The sequence below is a fragment of the Balaenoptera musculus genome, chromosome 1, assembly GCF_009873245.2.
Source record: "Balaenoptera musculus isolate JJ_BM4_2016_0621 chromosome 1, mBalMus1.pri.v3, whole genome shotgun sequence".
Taxonomy (NCBI): Eukaryota; Metazoa; Chordata; class Mammalia; order Artiodactyla; family Balaenopteridae; genus Balaenoptera; species Balaenoptera musculus.
Window position 1 is genome coordinate 121,907,027 of NC_045785.1, and position 20,335 is coordinate 121,927,361.

At 45.0% G+C, this 20,335-nt stretch overlaps 1 protein-coding gene across 2 annotated transcripts; it reads left to right on the forward strand.

The window, feature by feature from the left end:
• Positions 1 to 497: 497 nt before the first annotated feature.
• MGST3 (microsomal glutathione S-transferase 3) lies at positions 498 to 20,335 on the forward strand. 2 transcript variants are annotated; one of them, XM_036825104.1, is made up of 6 exons: positions 498 to 615; positions 14,830 to 14,953; positions 16,077 to 16,150; positions 17,006 to 17,063; positions 19,304 to 19,376; positions 20,088 to 20,335. In XM_036825104.1, exons 2-6 carry the CDS (start codon positions 14,837 to 14,839, stop codon positions 20,222 to 20,224), a joined length of 459 nt encoding a protein of 152 aa, XP_036680999.1. In that variant the 5' UTR covers positions 498 to 615; positions 14,830 to 14,836; the 3' UTR covers positions 20,225 to 20,335. The 2 variants fall into 2 exon arrangements, with proteins under 2 accessions (XP_036680999.1, XP_036680991.1); XM_036825096.1 differs by lacking the exon at positions 498 to 615 and adding an exon at positions 12,936 to 13,026.

Here is a 20,335-nt window from a genome sequence, read left to right on the forward strand (position 1 = left end):
CAACACTAGTTAGGGAAATATACAGGCTCTAACAACCCTAAATCCCTTCACTTGGCGACTGTAGCAATCTGAGACACTGAGCGCCCCGCACACCCTAGACGCAGCCAGAACGCACCCATCCCAGCCTTGCCACCCGGCTCTGGTGACCTCCCCCTTGCCCGCACGCGCCCTGCAAACCCGTGTCCCCGCCCTCACCCCAGAGCCCCTAGAAGCAAGCTACGGTGGCTCTGCTGGGGATAAATTATTACCGTGCTACCGTGCTGCAAACTCAATCCGAGAAGTATGAACTGGCTGGGACAGTTTAGGAAGGCGGCCACGAGGGCATTTGCTGAAAGGAACAGATAAATGCATTTGGGAGTAGGAGGGGTAAATCTGTGGACAACGGTGAGGAGGAAGGAAATGCAGTCTCTGCCTCAAGAACAGCGGCCCAGAAGTGGTGCTCAGAGAGCTCTCTCGGACACCCAGAGCCCCGCCTTCAGGGCGTGGCCTCGCGCTGCCCCGGGAGGGGGCGGGGACTACTCCGAGCCACGCCCCACTCTGCAGGAGGCGAAGGGTGCCGCACCTACACTTCCGCTGCGCACTGCGTTCTGCACCAGCCGAGCGAAGGTGATCCAGGTGAGTCCCCGCACCTGCGGGCAGCGAGGAGCGTGGGCCGCGGAGGCATTTCAGCTCCTGCGCTGGGCACCGCCCGTATCTCGGCCATCCCAAGCTGAATAGGGACTCGCTCGCTCTCTCTCTCTCCCTTCTTGTCTGTAGATTCCTTTCTACCTTCCCATCCCCTTTGCCCTCCATCCTCCCCATGATGTAGTGGGTTTGGAGCGTCTAAGCTGGGCCGGCCTCGCTATCTAAAACTCAGGGAGATTCTCAAGGTCAACCCTTCCTCAGTTACTTCCTTTTCTCTCCTCTGCTCCCTGGGCTGTGCGGACGCCGGGCTCCTTCTTTCTGCCTCCCAGAGCCCACCTGACCTTGCCAACTGCATCTCTGGTGCACAGGAGGGGTGGGCAGGGCACTGCAGGGGCAGCTGGCAGTGCAGGCCTGATCGGTGACACAGGTTTTTAAAGTGGCCTGCGAGCGCTGCGCCAGCTGCGGATGTGCATGTGTTGCTAGGGACCTTCCGGGAGGGTCTCCCAGGGAATTGTGTTTGTTTTCCCCTGGTTTCATAGAAACGTTTGTCGTATGTTTGAATTGGAACCTACGAGTGGGTCATTTCTTACCGCTGCCTTAGAGCAGGAGAGGAGGCGGAGTCTTTGTTGAGGTTGATTTCAGAGAATTTCCCTCATCTGGTGTTGCTGCAGGGAGCGTTAGGGCCACAGCGGTGGGGCAACTGCGGGGCGGTGGAAGGGGCTGGAGGCTGGTTGGTAAGTCATTCTCTGAAGTTCTGGCTTCTGCTATCACTTTCCTTGGGAGTCACGAGTTTACCGCTATATTGTAGCTTAGGGGACAAGTGAGTGTGGGAAGGGAGGTAAAAGGAAAGCAGAGACAGGAGGGTGGGTAGGAAAAGAGCTACGGGCTTGCGGCTTTAATCCCCTAACTGGAGAAAGGGAGATCTGGAGGGAAGGACACTTACTGCTCTGCAGATATATGGCTCTTTGCAGGTGCTGTAGACCTGGGCGTGGTCATGTGGAATTGCCGCAGGTTTTCGATTCCTCTGTCGGTGGAAGCAAGGGCATCTCTTGGGAAATCTGTAGATCACTGGGAGCCTACAGTTTCTGGGAAGCACCCAAGGTTACTGGTCAAAATTACAGACTATGCTTAGGTCAACGAATTCAGTGATGAGAGCCTAGTATCTGAGTCAGGGGATCAAGAATGTTTATTCTCACGGGAGTTAAATTTAACAGAGTTAAATAAGTTTACATCTAAAATCCAAACAAATACTTTCAGCCGGGGAAGATGTTCTGCAAAGCTTCCCTCCTGACAATGTTACAGAAATAGAAAACTTTGCCAAGTGATTCCCCCCACAAATGATGTTACTACATATAAAACAGAGGTACTGTGTAGAGGTACTGTGCCCAGTCATAGAAACTGCACTGCAGGGGCCTCCTTAGATTAAGGAACAAAACTGGAGAAGGGCAGTCTTCCCCCTTATTTAGACTTAATCCTGCCAGTTTAGAGTTCTGCAGAGACACAGTCCATGAAGGGGAACCTCTTAACCTGGAGGATAGCAAAGAGACTGAACCTATGTGGAGAAACCTGGAATGAAGTGGATGACAAATCAATCTGTCAAAGAGTAATTTAGTGCCTACTGCACAGCTAGCAATATTTAAATATATTCTTCCCTATATTTCTATTTAAATATTCTGAATCTGTATTCAGAACACCCTTGCCAACCACAATTGACCATGAACCATTTAGCATTTTTTAAAGCAATATGTGTTTAAAAGAATATACTGCTACGGTTTTTACAACTGGTTTCATTAATACTACTTATGAGTATACCATCCTCCCGAAAAAGGAGAATTCAGCAGTTACCAGGTAGGTTACTGCTGTGTAAAATAGAATTTTTGTGTTTCCCTCGCTATCTCTTACAGTGTCTATGTGCCTATCTTCCTATGGGGAAGTTGTACTACCTTCCAAATACATTTGCAAATACCTTTAAGGAGTTCAGCATTTAGAATCATCCGTCCCCTCTTACGCTCTGAGTTCTTTCTAGAGTCGACCCATTTATTAACTGGAACTTGTGTTCTAATATTTTGGTGACTTAGTTCACTCTTTTTTATTTAATAGTGTTATTTTATTTCTCCAGCCTAAGAAATGTGAATGATTGTGACACAACTTCATTCTAAGTACAGACAGGCCTGAAGAGTTAGACCCCTGTTTCAGGCAGGAGCCTGCAGCCTATGCAGTTCCTTTATTCAGAATGGCTGGTAGCCTGGTGGGGACTTGTTCAGCAGCTGCTAAGAATTCACTGCATACAATCCACCCACATTTCTTGTGATGGAAAATCCAAACGGTGTCCATGTGACTCATTAGAGATTTTTTTTTTCCTCTTTGGGAAGTCAGGGCTTAGTTTCACTCTGCCCCTCAGTTCCTATATAATTCCAGTTAAGGGACAGGTTATAGGGAAATCGTGATGTAAAAATGAAGTGCCAATTTTTGTGTTGCTTTGCCCTTTGCAAACCTGTATGCCCGAAAGTTGGGAGGATTTTTTTCCCCTGTAATCTCCTCCTGTCATACTGCGGTGCTGACACTCATTAAAAAGAAAAAAAAAAAAAAAAAAAAAGTTCCTTTTTGGACCTTTTCCAAGTTTTTTTCTTCTTCCAATTAGAAAGCTCTCAGGCTTTAATCAGTCACAGACTTGGAGTTAATTATTAGCTTTCTGTTCTCGTTAATATATTTTATGCTCAGGAGAGGGTCCGGAGAGGTAGAAAAGTTTCAAAAGAGGTCAAGTGTGGTCAAACTTGCTCCCCAACCTCATTGAGAGACAATACAGCCAAGGGTTGAGAGCATAACTGTGGAGCCACACTGCCTGGCTGTGTGTGAATGCAGGCTTTCTCTGTTATAGCTGCGTGTCCCTGGGCAGATTACTTAACCTCTCTGATGTTCAGTTTCTTCATCTGTAAAATGGAGTAATAATATATCATAGGGATGCTGTGAGGGTTTAAATGAGTTAATATTGATGAACTACTTAGAACAGTGTTTGACACACATTGAGTAATATATGTGCTAATAATAAGTGTTATTAATAATCATTGATTTCTCCTACCACTCTTCCTCTAGGCTATATCACTACCCTTCAGCCAACACTGGTCTCCTTTTTCATCCTTATACAAGTAAACCCCTTTCCTGTCTCCGTGCCTGTGTACTTGCTGTTTTCTCTACCTGTGTGCTCACTCTCACATCACTGTTACATCCTTCAGAGCCCTTAGCTCAATCTGTTACCTTCCTGTTTCATGATCCTCCTCAGTTGTCTCCCTCCATTTGACTCTGTATTCTGGAAGGTCAGGACCTTCTTTCTCAGTCTTGTTCACCATTGTAGCCCTGCACTGCACGTGGTACCCAGCATTCAGTAAGGGATACATCAGGAAAGGAATCATTCTAAGGCACTACTGAGGAAGGTGGTAGATGTGGACTTAAAGTGAGCATTCCATTTAGGTGAAACGCTTTGTCCTGCATTGACTTTGTCAGATCAGCTCCCTTGAATGAATTGTTACAAGATTTTTATTTTCTTCTGCATCCCATAACTTCTTCCCATTCTCTTCCCTGTCCTCTGAGATTGGTGCCTTCAGACTGTGGGAAATGTCCTGCAGCCTGTCCCTGGGATCACACCTCCCTGGAGGCTGGGCTCCAGATGGTCCAGCGTGGCTCAGGGCTTTTAGGTCAGCACATCAAGGAACTCTCGCCCATAGGGCCTTTTGGGTCAAGAATCTGTTTGGGGAAGTTTGTCATCCTACAAACAGGGGAACCTAGGATTTGTTCTGTCTTACAATCTACTATTCTTAGATTCCTGAAGAGCTGAATTACCAGTTTTTCCCAGGGGAGATTCAGTTAAGCATATGTGTCTAGTGCCTTTTCACACAGAAGTCAGACTCCAGAGAAGAAAAGAGCAGGTAATTTGCTTATTTGGCCTTAACATGGTTTATTTGTGTCAATGCAGGCTCATCCCACATAACCAAGAAACATTCACTTGGACTCGAGCATCAGGCTGGTCCTTCCCTCCCGCTCCCGCTCTCAGCCAGCGCAGGAATGTAGTCATTGTCATCAGCACAGACAGTTCACGAGAGTGTTGGAATTAAAATGACATGTGGAACTTGAATATTTTATATTGCAAGCTGTGGCTACTTAACTATAAAAGTGACTATATTTGGATTTATAGGACATTTATCTCTTAAGAAGACAGATCTTTCCATCCCCCCTAACTTGTAGCGTGCTTCCACTTTCCAAGTGTTCTGCCAGCAACACTGATGAGGAATTAAAGAATATCAGAAACCGGGAAAGACCCACTTTATGACCTGCCTCTGCTGTTTGCCTCACTTGAGTTAATATTCAAGGCTGGACAAATAATGGCCTGCTTATTCAACTAACTTTTCATTTTTAGCCCTTGGAGTGATATTTACTGAATATGCAAAACAATTGTGGGGAATAGTTATTTTTCTTCACATGGTTATTATTCCTTAACTGTCCATGTACTCTTTTTTCTTACATTTTTTAAAATAAATTTATTTATTTTATTTATTTATTTTTGGCTGCATTGGGTCTTCGTTGCTGCGTGCAGTCTTTCTCTAGTTGCGGCGAGTGGGGGCTACTCTTCGTTGTGGTGCACGGTCTTCTTGTTGCGGTGGCTTCTCTTGTTGCGGAGCGTGGGCTCCAGGCGCGCGGGCCTCAATAGTTGTGGCTCGTGGGCTCTAGAGCACAGGCTCAGTAGTTGTGGCGCACGGGCTTAGTTGCTCCGCGGCATGTGGGATCTTACTGGACCAGGGCTCGAACCCATGTCCCCTGCATTGGCAGGTGGATTCTTAACCACTGTGCCGCCAGGGAAGCCCCCATGTACTCCTTTAAAAATCTCACTGCCATTTGAAACTTTGACACTCAAACAGATTTTATCATCTGTGTACTGTAGAATTGACCAGACTGGCATTTTGAAAATGTAGGATGGACCCAAAGAAATTCTGTGACTCTCCTTTTTTTCTCTCCCATCATGGAAACAGGGAATTACCTTTGTGCTGCTTGCCTCTAGGATCTCAAATTTCTCCACTTAGCTTTGTATGGGCTCAGCTGCCTTGCCTAGAAATAATTCTGAGGACTATTCCTTTGTAGATCCATTTGGAGGCAGAAACGAGGCTGGACAGCTACCTCATTAAAAGAATACAGGCTGAGTAGACCCCTAGCACAACCTCAGAGCTTTTGGAACTGCCTCCCAGTGTTGGAGACACATGGAGATCCACTTGATGTGATCACATGAAGCCCTCTAAGTGACCATCCTTGTATTATTCTCATGAAAATGCCATGTAAAATAAAGGACCGGGGCTTCCCTGGTGGCAAAGTGGTTAAGAATCCTCCTGCCAATGCAGGGGACACGGGTTCGAGCCCTGTCTGGGAAGATCCCACATGCCGCGGAGCAACAAAGCCCGTGGGCCACAACTACTGAGCCTGCACTCTAGAGCCCACGAGCCACAACTACTGAGCCCACGTGGCACAGCTACTGAAGCCTGCGCACCTAGAGCCTGTGCTCTGCAACAGGAGAAGCCACCGCAACGAGAAGCCTGTGCACCGCAACGAAGAGTAGCCCCCGCTCGCCGCAACTAGAGAAAGCCTCACGCAGCAATGAAGACCCAACGCAGTCAAAACTAAATAAATAAAATAAATAAATTTTTAAAATAAAATAAAATAAAGGACCATATATAAGGAAGATTGGATTAATAGTACAGGCAGCCAAATAAGGATTTTAATGAAACATTGGGGAATGGCTCCAAGTCAGTCTGTAAGTGCTTTAGCATTGTCCCATTCCTGATGCATTAAAAAAAAAAAAAAAAAAAAAAAAAAGACTGCTGAGAAATTGCAGTAGAGTTGGAGGGGAGCAATCTTGCAAATGGAAGTAAGGGTTACCATTGTCCACACTGGCTTTTATTTGTTTGAGGGCAAAGAGAGAGGTGAAAGTTGAAATCCTCTCTCCCTTAAGACGTTTGATTTTCATTTAGGAGAAGACAAGTTGTTGTAACTTCATGGCTCAGAAGTCATAAATTATTTGAGGCCAGTGCCCAAATGATAAAGCCTGCCTTTTGCTCCATTTGTGCAGTGTTGATTGTGCCCTGGGGAATTTCTATTGGCAGCTAAGATGGAGTGGAGTAAATAAGTGAAGGAGAGTTTTACCCCAGTAGTATTCCGTTGAATGTAGTTCAGGAAGTTCTCTGAGTAACCCTTTTGTAACTGAAGGAACCCCTGCCCCAGTGAGATAAGGCAAGCTGTGGCAGAAGCAGGAATTGGCGGAAAGGTTGAGCGAAGTATAAGCGCTGGAGTAGTGATGTTTCCAGGTGAGTCTGTCAGTCACATTCCTATAGGAGAGTACCTTAGCCAAATATCATAATGAAACTCCATGTTGCTAACTCAGGCACTGGAATAGAGCATATCTTCTAGGGGTGAGACCAACACTGCCTCATTTTAAGTCCAAGCTTGATCACTCCTAAAGTAAGACTTTACAATGGTGCCTTGTAGCTTTTTAAAAATCCACTGGGTGTCTTACTCACTGGATGCACCAAAGAGTTGTTGCCTCAAATACTCTTCCTTCCACTATGCTGTCCCATAGACCTCAAGGCCCCACCGGTCACCAGGGCGCCAGTGTTCTCTGATCTACCCCTAGACACCCACTGTGGCCTGGGGTTTTTCTGCTGCCCCTTGTCCCATGCCCCACCTGCTTCAAATACTGTTCCTAGTTTTTTTCCTCCAACCTGATATGTCCTCAGAAAGTCATGTTTGGCCAGTAATATATATTTTGATAAATAAAAAAGTTACACACAGAAATGCTGCTGTTTAAAAATATCTGTTGTAGAAATAATTCTGTTTCTAAAGTATTCTCAAAATGTGCAAACATCCAAAGGTAGAGCCTGTGGCTGGTGAGGGTCCATGAGGAGGAAAGGCTGCATGGGCAAGTGGTAGGACTTGCATGGGGCCATACTGGCAGGCCTGGACAGTGTGAGCACATTTAGGAGGGAGAACTGCCTGATGGGTATTACCTCACAGCCCACTTGTCTCTTAACCCTCAACCCATGGACTTCCACCTTCTACCACGTCCCTAAAACCAGGGTTCCCCCTCACCAAAGCCAAAGGCATATTCTTAGCCTGTTCATGCTTCTTGACAGAAGTGTCCACTTCTTCCTTTTCAGAACTCTTTCTTCCTTACGTTTAGGGTCTGTACCGTTCCTGGTCCCTTTTCATACCTGGAAAGCTCTTTCCACGTGTAGGAGTTGAATCCACCCGAGGGCTTGCATAGTTAATGATGGTGCATGTTTGCTTGGTCAAACACCTTTCCCTTTGGGAAGTGATGCTTCCTCTGCAATTAAGGCACTTAATTGCATACCCTTTCTTCCTCTACGCATCTCACCTTAGTCCGTTGAGGGAGAAGCAAGAAGTATTGACTGTTACCTGGCCTGTAAAGACTCTCATAATCTGGATCTGTCCTCTCTAACCTTATTTCCTGATGTTCCCACCATGTGCTGGGGTCCAGGCTTTTCCTCACCCAGGGCCTTTGCACTTGCTATTCCCTCTGATTGGAATGTTCTTTTCCCCATAACGTTGTGTGGCTGCTTCTTCCTCATTCATGTGTCAGTGCAGATGTTGGCCACAGAGAAAAGATCTTCCCCAGATGATCCTGCTGGAGTAGCCCCACCTCCACCCCGTTCCCTCCGCATCACCGCCCTGTACGTTCTCCATAACAGTCATCCCTCTCTCAGGTTGCCTTTGTTTGCGTATTTGTTGTCAGTCTTCTCTCATCATTAGAGTGTCAGTGCCTTGAGGTCAGGGACCCCCATCTTGTCCACTGCTGTATCTCCCACAACTCAACATTGCCTGGCACAGAGTAAGCACTTTGTATATTGTGGTTGAGTAAGTGACTTAAGTGTTCTGGGACTCATGCTGTCCACACTAGGAAACTAACTCCTTCTGTCATTATGCTGTCCATGTCAGGAATCTAAGTAGACCAGCCTTTTGCCAAATTTGAATCTATCCCAAACAGTATCAGAACTAATTTCTAAGTCAGAGCACATTATAGATTTGTAGAAAAATCAGTATCTCCTTATTTAGGAAGTATTACATATGTGGACAGACATGTACACTTGCCAGGATGTACAATGTCTTTGTGTTTGGACCAACATTTATTAAGAGTTCATACCAGATGCTTAGTCTAGTTTATCTCATTTAACTCCTCAAACCATCCTGTGAAGTAAATAGTATTCTCCCATTTGGCAGAAAAATTAAGTAACATTTCCAGGGTCCCACAGGTGGGGTCTGAACACAAGTCTAATTCCAGAATTCCCACCGTCTCTACTCCTGTGGATTTTCCCATGGGAAAAGGCAAATCATAAACAGTATTCAAGTCTGCTAGGAATAAAAACATTCCCAAAAGGATCTCTACTATTAAATAAGTGACACGAATTTTCTAAATAAAAAGAAAAACTAATTCCTTTTAAACCTTCAACTTAATTGTTCTCTCAGCTGAACTATTTTGACTCAAGACTGCCAGGAAACAGTTAACTAGGAGCATACACCTCTGTAGTTACTAATAAGTGAAGAGAGAACAGAAACACTTCTGTCCTATCTCTGCCTTTCCCCAACCCTTTTAGTTTCATTTTTGTTGGGGGTGGGGGGTGGGGGGGGTTGTACACAGTTTCTGATCATTGGTATGAAGGAAAAATCTGGAACTGGGTATTTGTTTACCTATTTGCCTGCTTTCCCCAGTAAAACATGAGCTTCCTGAGGGCAGGGACCAAAGTCTGGCTTGTTCACCTCATCCCCAGCATGGGCCCACTGAGTAGCACATAGTAGGCACTCAATAAACTTGGACGAGTAAATGAACGGATGCTCAGCCCCATGCAGGGATAAGCATGTCTGGCTACAGGGAGGGTTTGCATGACTGCAGTTTGCTGATTTCCGTAGTCTGTACTAGAAGCCTGCTTCCTTCTGAATACTCCTGCCCTTCAGATAATATATTATAACATGGCTGGCTATTAAGAGTTCAAAAAGGAGGGGAATATATGTAGTTCTAAGCTTTGTTTGCTATTTTAAAATGATAATTCTAAATTATAAATTCTTAAATGTGTCTCATCATCATGTATTCGAACATCCGCTTTTATCACTGAATCAGGGCAAAGACAGTTAACAGAACATTAGCACACATAGTATAACCTGATATATAACATTTATTGAGTACTTACTATGTGACAGGCATCCTGATGGGTGTTTAGAGACAGTGTTCCCATTTAATCTTTACAACAACTATATGGTGTGGGGTAGGTGCCATGATTATCTCCAATTAACTAGTGAGGAAACCAAGGACGCTTGAAAGACGTTGAGTAATTTTCCCGAGGACACACAGCTAGGAATATGAGATCCAGGTTCCAAACCCAGACAATGTGATTCCAAAACTGCCCCCTTACCTGCAAGGCTGTCTCTATACTGCACATAGTAGATAAGTGACAGGATTCAAGCTAAAAATCAGGTCCGATTCTTTGGTTCCTTTGTAACATACTGTCTATTCCTCCTGTCTCCTCGATTACTAATTATTGTCAGGCCATGTTTTTACATAACTTTTTTGGTATATATTTGCTCATTTTGCACATTATAGAAAGGTACAAAGGAAAATCTATAATTCAGCCATCTGGAAATAGCTATGCTTATGATTTTGATATTTTCTTCTTTAATTTTTTTCTATTATTGAGAAAACTAGATACACACTTTTTGTTTTCTTTTTTTTTTAACTTAACATGCTGTATATTAAGTCTGTTTCACCATCTTTAATCTTTCACCATTTTTAATGGTTATATACTATTCTGTTTTACAGATATATTATTTATTTAATTAGTCCTCTTTGTTTGGACATCTACACCATTTCTGTTTTTGCTGTTATAAATAGTGCTGAAGTGAATGTCTTTGAACCAAATCTGTTTGCCTTCCTGATTATTACCCCAGGATAGATTCCCAGTAGAATTAATGAGCAAAAGGTTATGAACAATGTAAAGCATATTGCCTGCCGCCAGGCTGTCCTCCAGGTGGTTCTGTTTTACACTTCTCCCAGCAGCGTGTAATACTACAAAGTAACTAGATAAATTTTTATTTGTACAAATCATAAATTTTAATCTTTACAGCTGGTGTGCGACTAACCTCGGAAACTGCGTGATAATTAACAAGTGCTATTATACAACCAAGTGAGTTACAAAGTAATCTATACCAGTCATGAAAGTTCAGCTCCGAAAGGACCATTGGACTGCATGCTGTGTGTCTATCACCATGTAGAAGGCAAAGTCTAGGGCAGAGCTCCCACGCCCAAGAACCTTATCTTGTTGGGTGGATATACGGGTTGCCAGTGACACAGAGCAGGTATGTAATCAACAAACTATAGTGTGCAGTCCGAATGCGTGCTCATGTCAGAAAGAGGTTGTGTTGCACGTATCAGCTTCTCAAGCCTGTGCCCTGGGAGCTATCTGCTAGCTGCGGGGCCGGCCCAACCTCGGGCGTGGCTGGAGCTGCCTGGAACGTGGCTACTGTGAGCCGAGGTGCCTCCCCTTTCGCCAGCGTGCGCACCCGCACCCACGCGACGGGGCGGGAGCGTGCATCTCTTTGCCCTGGATTCCTCAGAAAATAAGGATTCAGCAAATGACGAAGTTTCTTTTTGAACCCTAAGTGAATTAAACTGATTCTTTCCTTAAAGGACAAGCCTTAAGCATTTTGCAGCCCCTATTGGATTTATGTTTTCAGCAGCTGTAGCGACAGAGCTTTTCTCTGTGTGCTGATCTCTTTCTCCAGGAATTCATACATCCAATTGCTTCCATTGTTTCAGTAGATGCTTTGAGGGGAAAAAAGGAAACTGACATGGGTTAGGCACACACTTTATGCCAGGCACTGTGCAGAGCGGAGGACGCATTCTGAAAGCTACCTGGACTTACAGCTTGCTTTATTTATTCCACAGCTTTCTATAAGCACACACTCTGTGCTTGGCATGGAGGATGCCGGACACACATGGTCCCTCCCTCACGGGAGCTTAGTATCTGACGCAATTGGCTGCTCTTTCTGTTCTAGCCCTGATCACGCCAGCTGGGAAGTGCTGGCTGCAATGGCCTGTGAAGCAGGGCTCCTCATGTGCTGAAAGTGCAAGGAGGTGTCAGGGCGGGCTGAACAGGCTTGGCTCTGGCACCTATGCAGGTGTGTCCAGGGCTCCTGCAGGGAGAGCCTTGGAGAGGGCCGCCTCTCTCCTCCTGCCCCTAGTACGCTCACTGTTTCCTGACCGATTACGCTGTCCTTTGCACACCACCCACTTTAGCATCGGACTCTGGGTCTCCCTTACTGTAAATTCTCCGTCCTTCAAAGGTCTTGTTCCTGGCTCTGCTTGCCCTCACCTAGATTCTTTTCCCCTCAGTACCTATCACCGTACCAAAGTGTGAGGAGAGTCACTTTCACTTTAGGTGTGACTGCCTAAAAGTGTAACCTCCCAGGTTGCATTTATACTTTGGAAGAGGAGGTCAGTAGTAAACATTAATTTCTAATTGCAGGTTTTTGAGCGGTTGCCTTTCTGAGTGTTCATTGCCTGCAATAGAAACATCTACTCAAAGGACACTTCTCTGTCCTGCCACCTAGCTTCTCCTACCCAAATCCTTACAGGCCAGAAAAACAGAGGCCAGTGACCGAGCCACCGAATTCTAATGTTTTGCCTGGGCTTGCTGGAGTATTTGGGGAAGAATTCTAAAACCTGCTCTGGTCTTAGCTCTGCCCTCATCTCTCTACCTGAGCCTCCATTTCCTTTTCTGTAAAATGGAGCTTATGGGATTTGGGGGGAGAGGAAAAATGAGCTGAAAAGTCTGCACCAACACAAGGTTACCCCAGGCTGCGAGAGAGCCTAGCCTCCTGTCTAAAGGTGAGGTCTGAACAGACTTTCAACTTGCACACTTTGACCTAAACCAGATATGCTTAATTGTATCGTTCTTAAACAGGCGGCTTTTGACAAAGTTAGAGACAGCTTCGTTTTCAGTGGCCTGTTTGGCCCAGATGTGTTGAACCCCAGGGATATCAGGTAGTCATGTTTATTTATTTTCAAAGAGGTGTTCAGTATTCACCCCATATTTTTGTTTTAATAACTACTACCAAAGCTTCCTCCCCAAGCTGATTTTCTAAACTCTGGAAAGGACTAATTCTAAAAGAGAATGAGGGCAGGGAAGCTTGGAAGGCAGCCAAAGGCTCCTTGCTCTCCGCAGCCACACGAGATGGCCCAGGAGAGGCTGACCTGGAGGTGATTCCCATGCTGAGTCATGGGGACGACCCTTTCCAGTGTGTGTCCCCTTGTCCCGGAGGAGGGGATGCTGGGTGCCCCTCCGCAAGCAGCTCTAGGTAAAGAAAGAATATAGCAGGGGAAACTAACGGGAATTATTGTGAAACATGGTTGGGGGTGGGCAGATTTTAGGATTTTGGCTCCAAATGTTATTTTGCAGACCTAAGGGAAACTTACTTTTAAAGAACTGACCTGTTTGCTGGCCCCAAATTCCACACTGAGAAAGATTCTGTGATCCCAATGCCAGTTCAGCTCTAAATCGTCAAGTGGGATTGAAAGGGGACATCGGAACTGAATTGGAACCTAAATCTGAATCCCAACTCGGATACTTTCTCTTTCAGACCTTGGGAATATTACTTAACCTCTGGGTGCTCTTTGGAAAATAGGGGTATTAGCATCTTGTTGGGTTGTTTGTGAGGATGACTAAAACATTTGGGAGCAGGGTAACCTTCCCAGGCTTTCAGGAGAGGTTGCAGCCAAACAGTTTTCAGGGGTGGAAATTTTTTTTTCTTTGGCCACGCCATGTGGCATGCGGGATCTTAGTTCCCTGACCAGGGATCGAACCTGTGTCCCCTGCAGTGGGATCGCGGAGTCCTAACTACCGGACCACCAGGGAATTCCCAGGGATGGAAATTTTAAACTGAAGACAGAATACACACAGGAGCTGTTGGCCTGTGGCAGCCATGCACGTGATGAGACAGCAGCTAAGGATCTCTGGAAGCGTTGTAGCTATTTCTCTGTGTCCTGCCGTGCTCTGACCCTTCAGACATCTGGTGATCAATGCTCAGATAGACTGGAGGGCAGCACTAACTTACTCTGAATTTATTAGGGCTTCTTCCCACCCAGCAGGTTTTCCTCTCTTTGATCTCCGGTATGTTTCTTTCCTTCTTTCTTCTTTCCTCCTGGAGCAGGACAAGAGCTAAAAGAGCTGAAATTGCTGAACACTGAAAAATGCGGAGATGAGCTTTTTCTCCAAACATTTCATATGAAATTTTTCAAACATGCAGAAAAGTTGGAAGAATTGTATAGTGAACATCCATATAGCTACCACCCAGGTTCTAGCATTAATATTTTGCTATATTAGCTTGTATCATCATTTTCTGATGCATTTCAAAATAAGCTGCATTGCAGGCACTAGAACACATCATGGGGTTAGTTTTGAGGTGTTAATTTGATGAAGAATCTGGGTTCTCCAAGAGCTGCCCAGAGCCTTGCTCTGCTTTCAAAGAACTAGAACTGATCCCTTCCCTACAAGTGTGATATTTCTGCTGCTGTACCAGCACGTGCCTCAGGATCCAAGGGAGGCCCTAGGGTTCCTGCCCTCAGAGTGTCCCCGATGCCAATAGACATACAAGCGAAAAACTTGGAATCACTGTGTACATACTGACTATATCCCGTTTCTCTCTCTGTTTCTCTTTCTTTCTCTTTCTCTCTTTCTTTCTCTTTCTCTCTCTCTCTGTCTCTCTCTCTGTAACTTAGTATATCTTTTAGCATTTTGCCTTGCTAAATATTTTTTTAAATTGTGGTTTTTAGTGGCCAGACCATCCAATAGCAGTGACTACTGCAATGGTTTAGATAAATCTCATACATGCAATGTTGATCAAAAGAACTCAGGCACAAAAGAGAATATACAATGTGATCGTGAACTTTTCTGTGTGTATATCGCAGACTTGAATCATTTTTTAATTCTGCTGGGTGGTATACAGTAATATCTCTACCTCTTAGAACCACCAGATCACTCATGCCTCTTTTTGATCTGTAGCGATACGTTTGCTGGTAACAAAGCATCCCACTCTTGAGGCCTCCTGCAGCTTGGAGCCCACAGTGCCAGGTGGCGCCTGAATGTGTTCTTTCTCCCACAGAGTCAGGATGGCCGTCCTCTCTAAGGAATATGGTTTTGTGATTCTAACTGGTGCTGCCAGCTTCATAATGGTAACTCATCTAGCCATCAACGTTTCCAAGGCCCGCAAGAAGTACAAAGTGGAGGTGAGTAGGAACACAGTGGTGCCTCTGTGGGTTCGTCGGGGCAAGAACTTGTTTTCAGTTGTGGAGGGAAAGGTGAGGTGCTAGTGGTCAGCGGTGGCAGTTTCAGGCCTGTTCCTATTAGAAATTCTGCCCCTGTCTGGCAGGAGGAAGGCAAGAAATATGGGGCCCTTCTGGAGAGTCATTTCCATCTTGTTTTACTTTTGTCTCTTCTGTAAAAAGACCAGGTGTGCTTTTGGCTGGAGCTCTTTGCTAGGAAGACAGTTATTTTCTAAAGGGGGTTAAATAGGGAATTCCCGGGCTGTCCAGTGGTTAGGACTCTGCATTTTCACTGCCAAGGGCCCAGGTTCGACCCCTGTTTAGGGAACTAAGATCCCACAAGCCTCACAGTGAGGCCAAAAATAAAACGGGGGGTGGAGGGGGTTAAATAGCAGTTGTTTCCTGGTGTGCCACTTTAAAATGATGTCTTCTGGTGATTTTCCTGTTTCCCAAGTAGAAGAGAAGCACGTGGTGCTGAGTTAGCCTGTGTTTGGACATCAGACATAGGGAGGAGATCTACTGAATGCTTCCTTTAGCTCTAGCTGATCTAGAAGGGATACTTACTGAAGCTGTCCCTGGTGAGCAATGTTAAATGTCTACTTCTTTTGAGCAATTTATAATTAGAGCTCCTTTTAAAGTTTTCATGTCTAGTTTATTATTTTGATGGGCACATTAAAACTCTCACACACTCAGTTTCTGTTCCCCCATTAAAGGGAACCTTAAAAGGATGTGGTATTTGCTGACTCTTGGGAAGGAGCTATTTCCCAATGGCATCCTTGTAATGCATCCCAAAGCCACCAGTGATGGCATAACGTCAACAAAAACCCCGAATTTGGCACAAGCTGCCTCTACCCCTTGAATGGCACAGACATATATTCTTGTCACTGGATATTAATAGACACAGATTGAATCTGCCTCTGAGAATGAGACCTCTGTCACCACATGCATGTAAGCAGAAATTGAATGATCATCTGACCAAGGTTATGGCAGAAAATGCTTTGGGATACATTATCTTTAAGGTTGATTTTAACTCTCAACACTGAATGCTACACTTGACCGTTTGATCACACACACTTTGTTTTAACAGTATCCTACAATGTATAGCACTGACCCTGAAAACGGACACCTCTTCAACTGCATTCAGCGGGCCCACCAGAACACGTGAGTGCTGGCCCTGCCCGGCCCCCAAGACATCTGCAGAATGGGTGTTTTCTGTCCAACACCTCAACCCTTGGTACTCTGTTTGCTGAGTAATAGCAACGATGACGATCATGGATACTCATTAAAAGTATCATTAAAAATGTATAAATGAACAGATTAAATATTAAGCAAAATTAAGAGTTGTTAGGATGGTGGGATTCTAGATGACCTTTTCTTTTTTTCTTCCATTTCTTTTAGTTTTAATTGAAGTAGCATTGATTTACAATGTTGTTAATTTCTGCTGTACAGCCAAATGATTCAGTTATAAATATATATATATTCTTTTTTGATATTCTTTTCCATTATGGTTTATTACAGGATATTGAATATAGTTCTCTGTGCTATACAGTAGGACCTTGTTGTTTATCCATTCTATATATAATAGCTTACATCTGCTAATCCCAACCTCCCACTTCATCCCTCCCCCAATGCCCTTTTCAAACATGAATTTAATGCTGCATTACTCTTCTGCAGTATTTGCAGCAAGTTCACTCTAAACTGATACTGAATCTCCCAGCCTAGGGGGTGAGAGGCTTTGAGCTCTGTAAGGAAATCTACTCTAATTCGCCTCATCAGTTTGTCAGATTTGAGGTCTTTGACTCACTGTGTTCTGAGTTACCTCTAATCTAATCCCAAGCAGAGCAAAAGAAGGTGGATCTTAGCGGTCAGGCCTTCTGCCCTCTGGTCAATGTTTATTTTTATTCTCAAGTTTCTAACTTGGCAAGTAAGAATGTAAAGGGTTCTTAGTTTTACATAGACATACTTATATAGAGCACTTTAAAGGAAAAAAAAACCTTTTTTTTCTATCTATTCCAGGTTGGAAGTGTACCCTCCCTTCTTATTTTTTCTAGCTGTCGGAGGTGTTTACCACCCAGTAAGTTTTTCCGGGGAGGGGGTTCATCTAATTAGATTTAATAGATTGAATTCACTGAGCCATTCAGGAGGGAAGAGGAAATGAAACTTTAATGAACATCTTCAATGTCTAGGCACCATGTATTTAAAAGAATTTCATTCAGTTACTTCTTACAAAGTTCCTTAAAGTAGGTAGAATTTTTCCCGTTTTTTACAGATAAGGAGAAACCTCTTGGATACTATGTAACTTTCTCAAGATCAAATAGCTACAGAGTAGATGAATCAGAATTTGAACCCAGGTCTCTCTGATCCTAGGAGGTTCATGTCCATTGAGTTTTCCTTTGCCACATTATTCATGCAACGAACGTTTCCTGGACACCTGAACAAAACAGGCAAAGACTCCTGGTTTCATGGAGCTGACTCTTAGTTGGGGTCGCAGACAAAAAGCAATTCAAGGACATCGTGTAGCATGTTAGAAGGTGATGCTCCCCACAGAGGAAGCAAAAACAGGGATGGTGGAAAGGGAGTGCCTGGGGACGGGGGGGACAGTGTTGAGTGGGGCGGTCAGGAGGACCGCCTTGATGTGAAGGTGACACTTAAGCAGTAGGTGAGGGAGCAGGTGCTGCAGATGTCTCCAGACATCTGCAGGCAGGAGACGAGCCAGGGCGAGGCCCTGGGGCAGGAGCCTGCCTGGTCTGTGTGGTGCACAGTGAGCGGTGCGGCTTCAGTGGTGAGCAGGAGGTGAGGGCTGCAGGTGAGGGTGGACCTCAGGGCCGTGTAGGCCGCTATGGCCCTTGTGAGCCTTAGGTTTGGTCTGCACTACACCTTATCTAAATAAAGCAAGTTTATCTGAGCCTGATTAGTTGCCACTGGGGTCTTGCCTTACACAGAAAGTGTTTCCTTTTCAGGGCCCCGATTTCCCCTCCATTGAGTTCAGACCAGAGTGCTGGCACCTCACATTTCTGGTTCTGAGACTTTCATAAGCCTCTGGTCTGTACCTGAATGGCCTTGTGCTTTTTTTGTCAGCTGCCAGAATGGCACATCTATAGTTCATGACCTCAAAGTCTTGTATTTTTTTCAAAGAAAAATCTGCTACTCTCTTAGAGAAGATGTTTCTTTCTTGTGCCTCTAAAGAGCCCCAATCCTAGCAAGTAAATAGGCTAGCTGGTCTAAACAGACTAGCTGGTCTCTCTAGGCGTCACCTGATGTCCACCCCAGCCCCGTTCCTGTCCCACTTCCCTAGATCCCATTCCTTGTGCTTAGTTCTTGGAAATACTCTAAGACTACTCTGAAGACAAGCACCTAATATTGTTCCTGGGTTGACGGTAATTATGCGACTTTAAAGAGAGACCTGGCAGAAACTACAGAGCTTCTAGATAGTGACTTGTGCGCCTGGGGGTTTTATTTATAGTTGTTTCATGCTCCTACTGATACTTAACTTTCCCTAAAATCATCAAAACAAACAAATAAAAATCCTAAAGTAGGAACCTCGCCCCCACTGATGCCACTGCTAAATTGAAAAGACAGCTGGGGACAGTGACGCCCAGTGACTCACGTCCTCACACACCCTCTCTCTTCCTCTCCCCTGTCTCCTTTAGACCAAATGGGTTGGTCACCCCGGCAGGGTGTCCAAATGGAAGGATTTCCCATCTTGCATGAGTTTTCACTCTCTCTTCCCAAGGGTGTCGGGAATGGGGAGACTTTCCCCTCCAAGACCACATGTTCTGGGATTCACAACATGACACACTCCCCTGACTTTTTCTAGTGGAGCCCCATGCCTATGCGTGGGCCACAGCACAGCCCCTTAGAGCCCTCCCAGAGGGGACCTGGCTGAGATGAAGCAGCACGCAGCCGTGGGGTGTGCAGTCCATCTCCTGTCCACAGGGCTCCTCCCCTAGTCCTGCCTTTCAGTCGGTTTCCTCTCCTGGCTTACTCCGCAACCCCCAGGCCTGCCTCTCCTTCCCCTGTGCTCTAGCACACTGAGTCCCCTGGGGCAGGCTGGGAGGTTCCTCCCATCCCACCTACCTAGGAGAAGGCCAGCAATCACCTCCCAGGTCTCTGAGCAGTTCACAGAAGGATCACAGCGCTTTGATTTTCCTGACTGAAACAACTTCATTCTACCCTAACTTTGGTAGGGAGTATTTTACTATATCCATAAAACTGTTAACTCTTTGTTAAAACATTGTGTAATCAATCCTAGATGTTAATAAAATTCTGCCTGTTTCTTTCATGCAAATAACTAACAGAGCCCTTTTATTTTAGCGTGTAGTTTCTGGCTTGGGCTTGGCCTGGATTGTTGGACGAGTTCTTTATGCTTATGGCTATTACACAGGAGGTAAGGACATATTGACATCTGTCAAGGAAACAAATTTAAAATCTTATACTACTATATTTTCCTGTTTAGCAGGGCTTTAAGAAGAGGGAAAGTAACTTGATATTAAGGTGAAAGATCTGTTATCTTCTTTCTTTTTATTAACCTTTGAATAGTAACAAAGCGCATTCTGCATTTTCAATGTGTCAGTTGCTGTTCTAAGAACTTTGCATATGCTATTTAGCCTTACAACAATTCTGTGACATAGATAATATTATTTTATAGATGAGGAAACTGAGGCTTAGAAAGATTAAGACTCTAGGTCACAGAGCTACTAAGTGTAAACTAGAAAGCCAGGATTCAAACCCAGGCAGTCTGACCCCAGATCCCCTGCTCCTAATCAGTACTATAAATGGTGTGCCTGAGAGAGAAGGGGGAAGAGATTCTTCTGGCTGGACTTACCTCTTGGAAGAGGGAAAACTCCAAAAGATCCTGGAGCGAAGGTGCTCTAATTATTATCCCACAACGTGTTTTAAAGTTCAATACTGTTGTGGCACACGACTTTGCATGCAGTATGTAACATACTGACAGCTTAGGCTGAAGAGCTGGTTGGCCTCCTAAGACTAGATGGTCTAATGTACAACCCCAAGTGCCTTGACAGAATGGCTGGTGGATGTTGACAGCACTGTCATTGTGGAGCACCCCCAGTAACTTCTGCTCTTTCCTCTTTTTTAGAACCTAGAAAGCGGAAACGGGGAGCCTTGAGCTTCATCGCCCTCATTGGCCTGATGGGCACCACGGTGTGCTCTGCTTTCCAGCATCTTGGTTGGGTTAGAACTGGCTTGAGCGGTGGGTGCAAAAGCTGCCATTAAAGAGTTATAGGGTGTTTTGAAACTCTCATTCATTTTGACTGACTTTTATTTTCAGTGACTTTTTTTTTTTTCCCTAAATAAAAACTTACCTGGCGTCAGCCTCATACCTAA

Excerpts from the sequence above, each read along its gene's own strand:
- MGST3 (XM_036825096.1), top strand. The coding sequence starts at position 12,938 with ATGCTGAGTCATGGGGACGACCCTTTCCAGTGTGTGTCCCCTTGTCCC. Across the intron at positions 14,954-16,076 it reads GCAAGAAGTACAAAGTGGAG|TATCCTACAATGTATAGCAC; the intron begins GTGAGTAGGAAC and ends TTGTTTTAACAG. Across the intron at positions 19,377-20,087 it reads TTATGGCTATTACACAGGAG|AACCTAGAAAGCGGAAACGG; the intron begins GTAAGGACATAT and ends CCTCTTTTTTAG.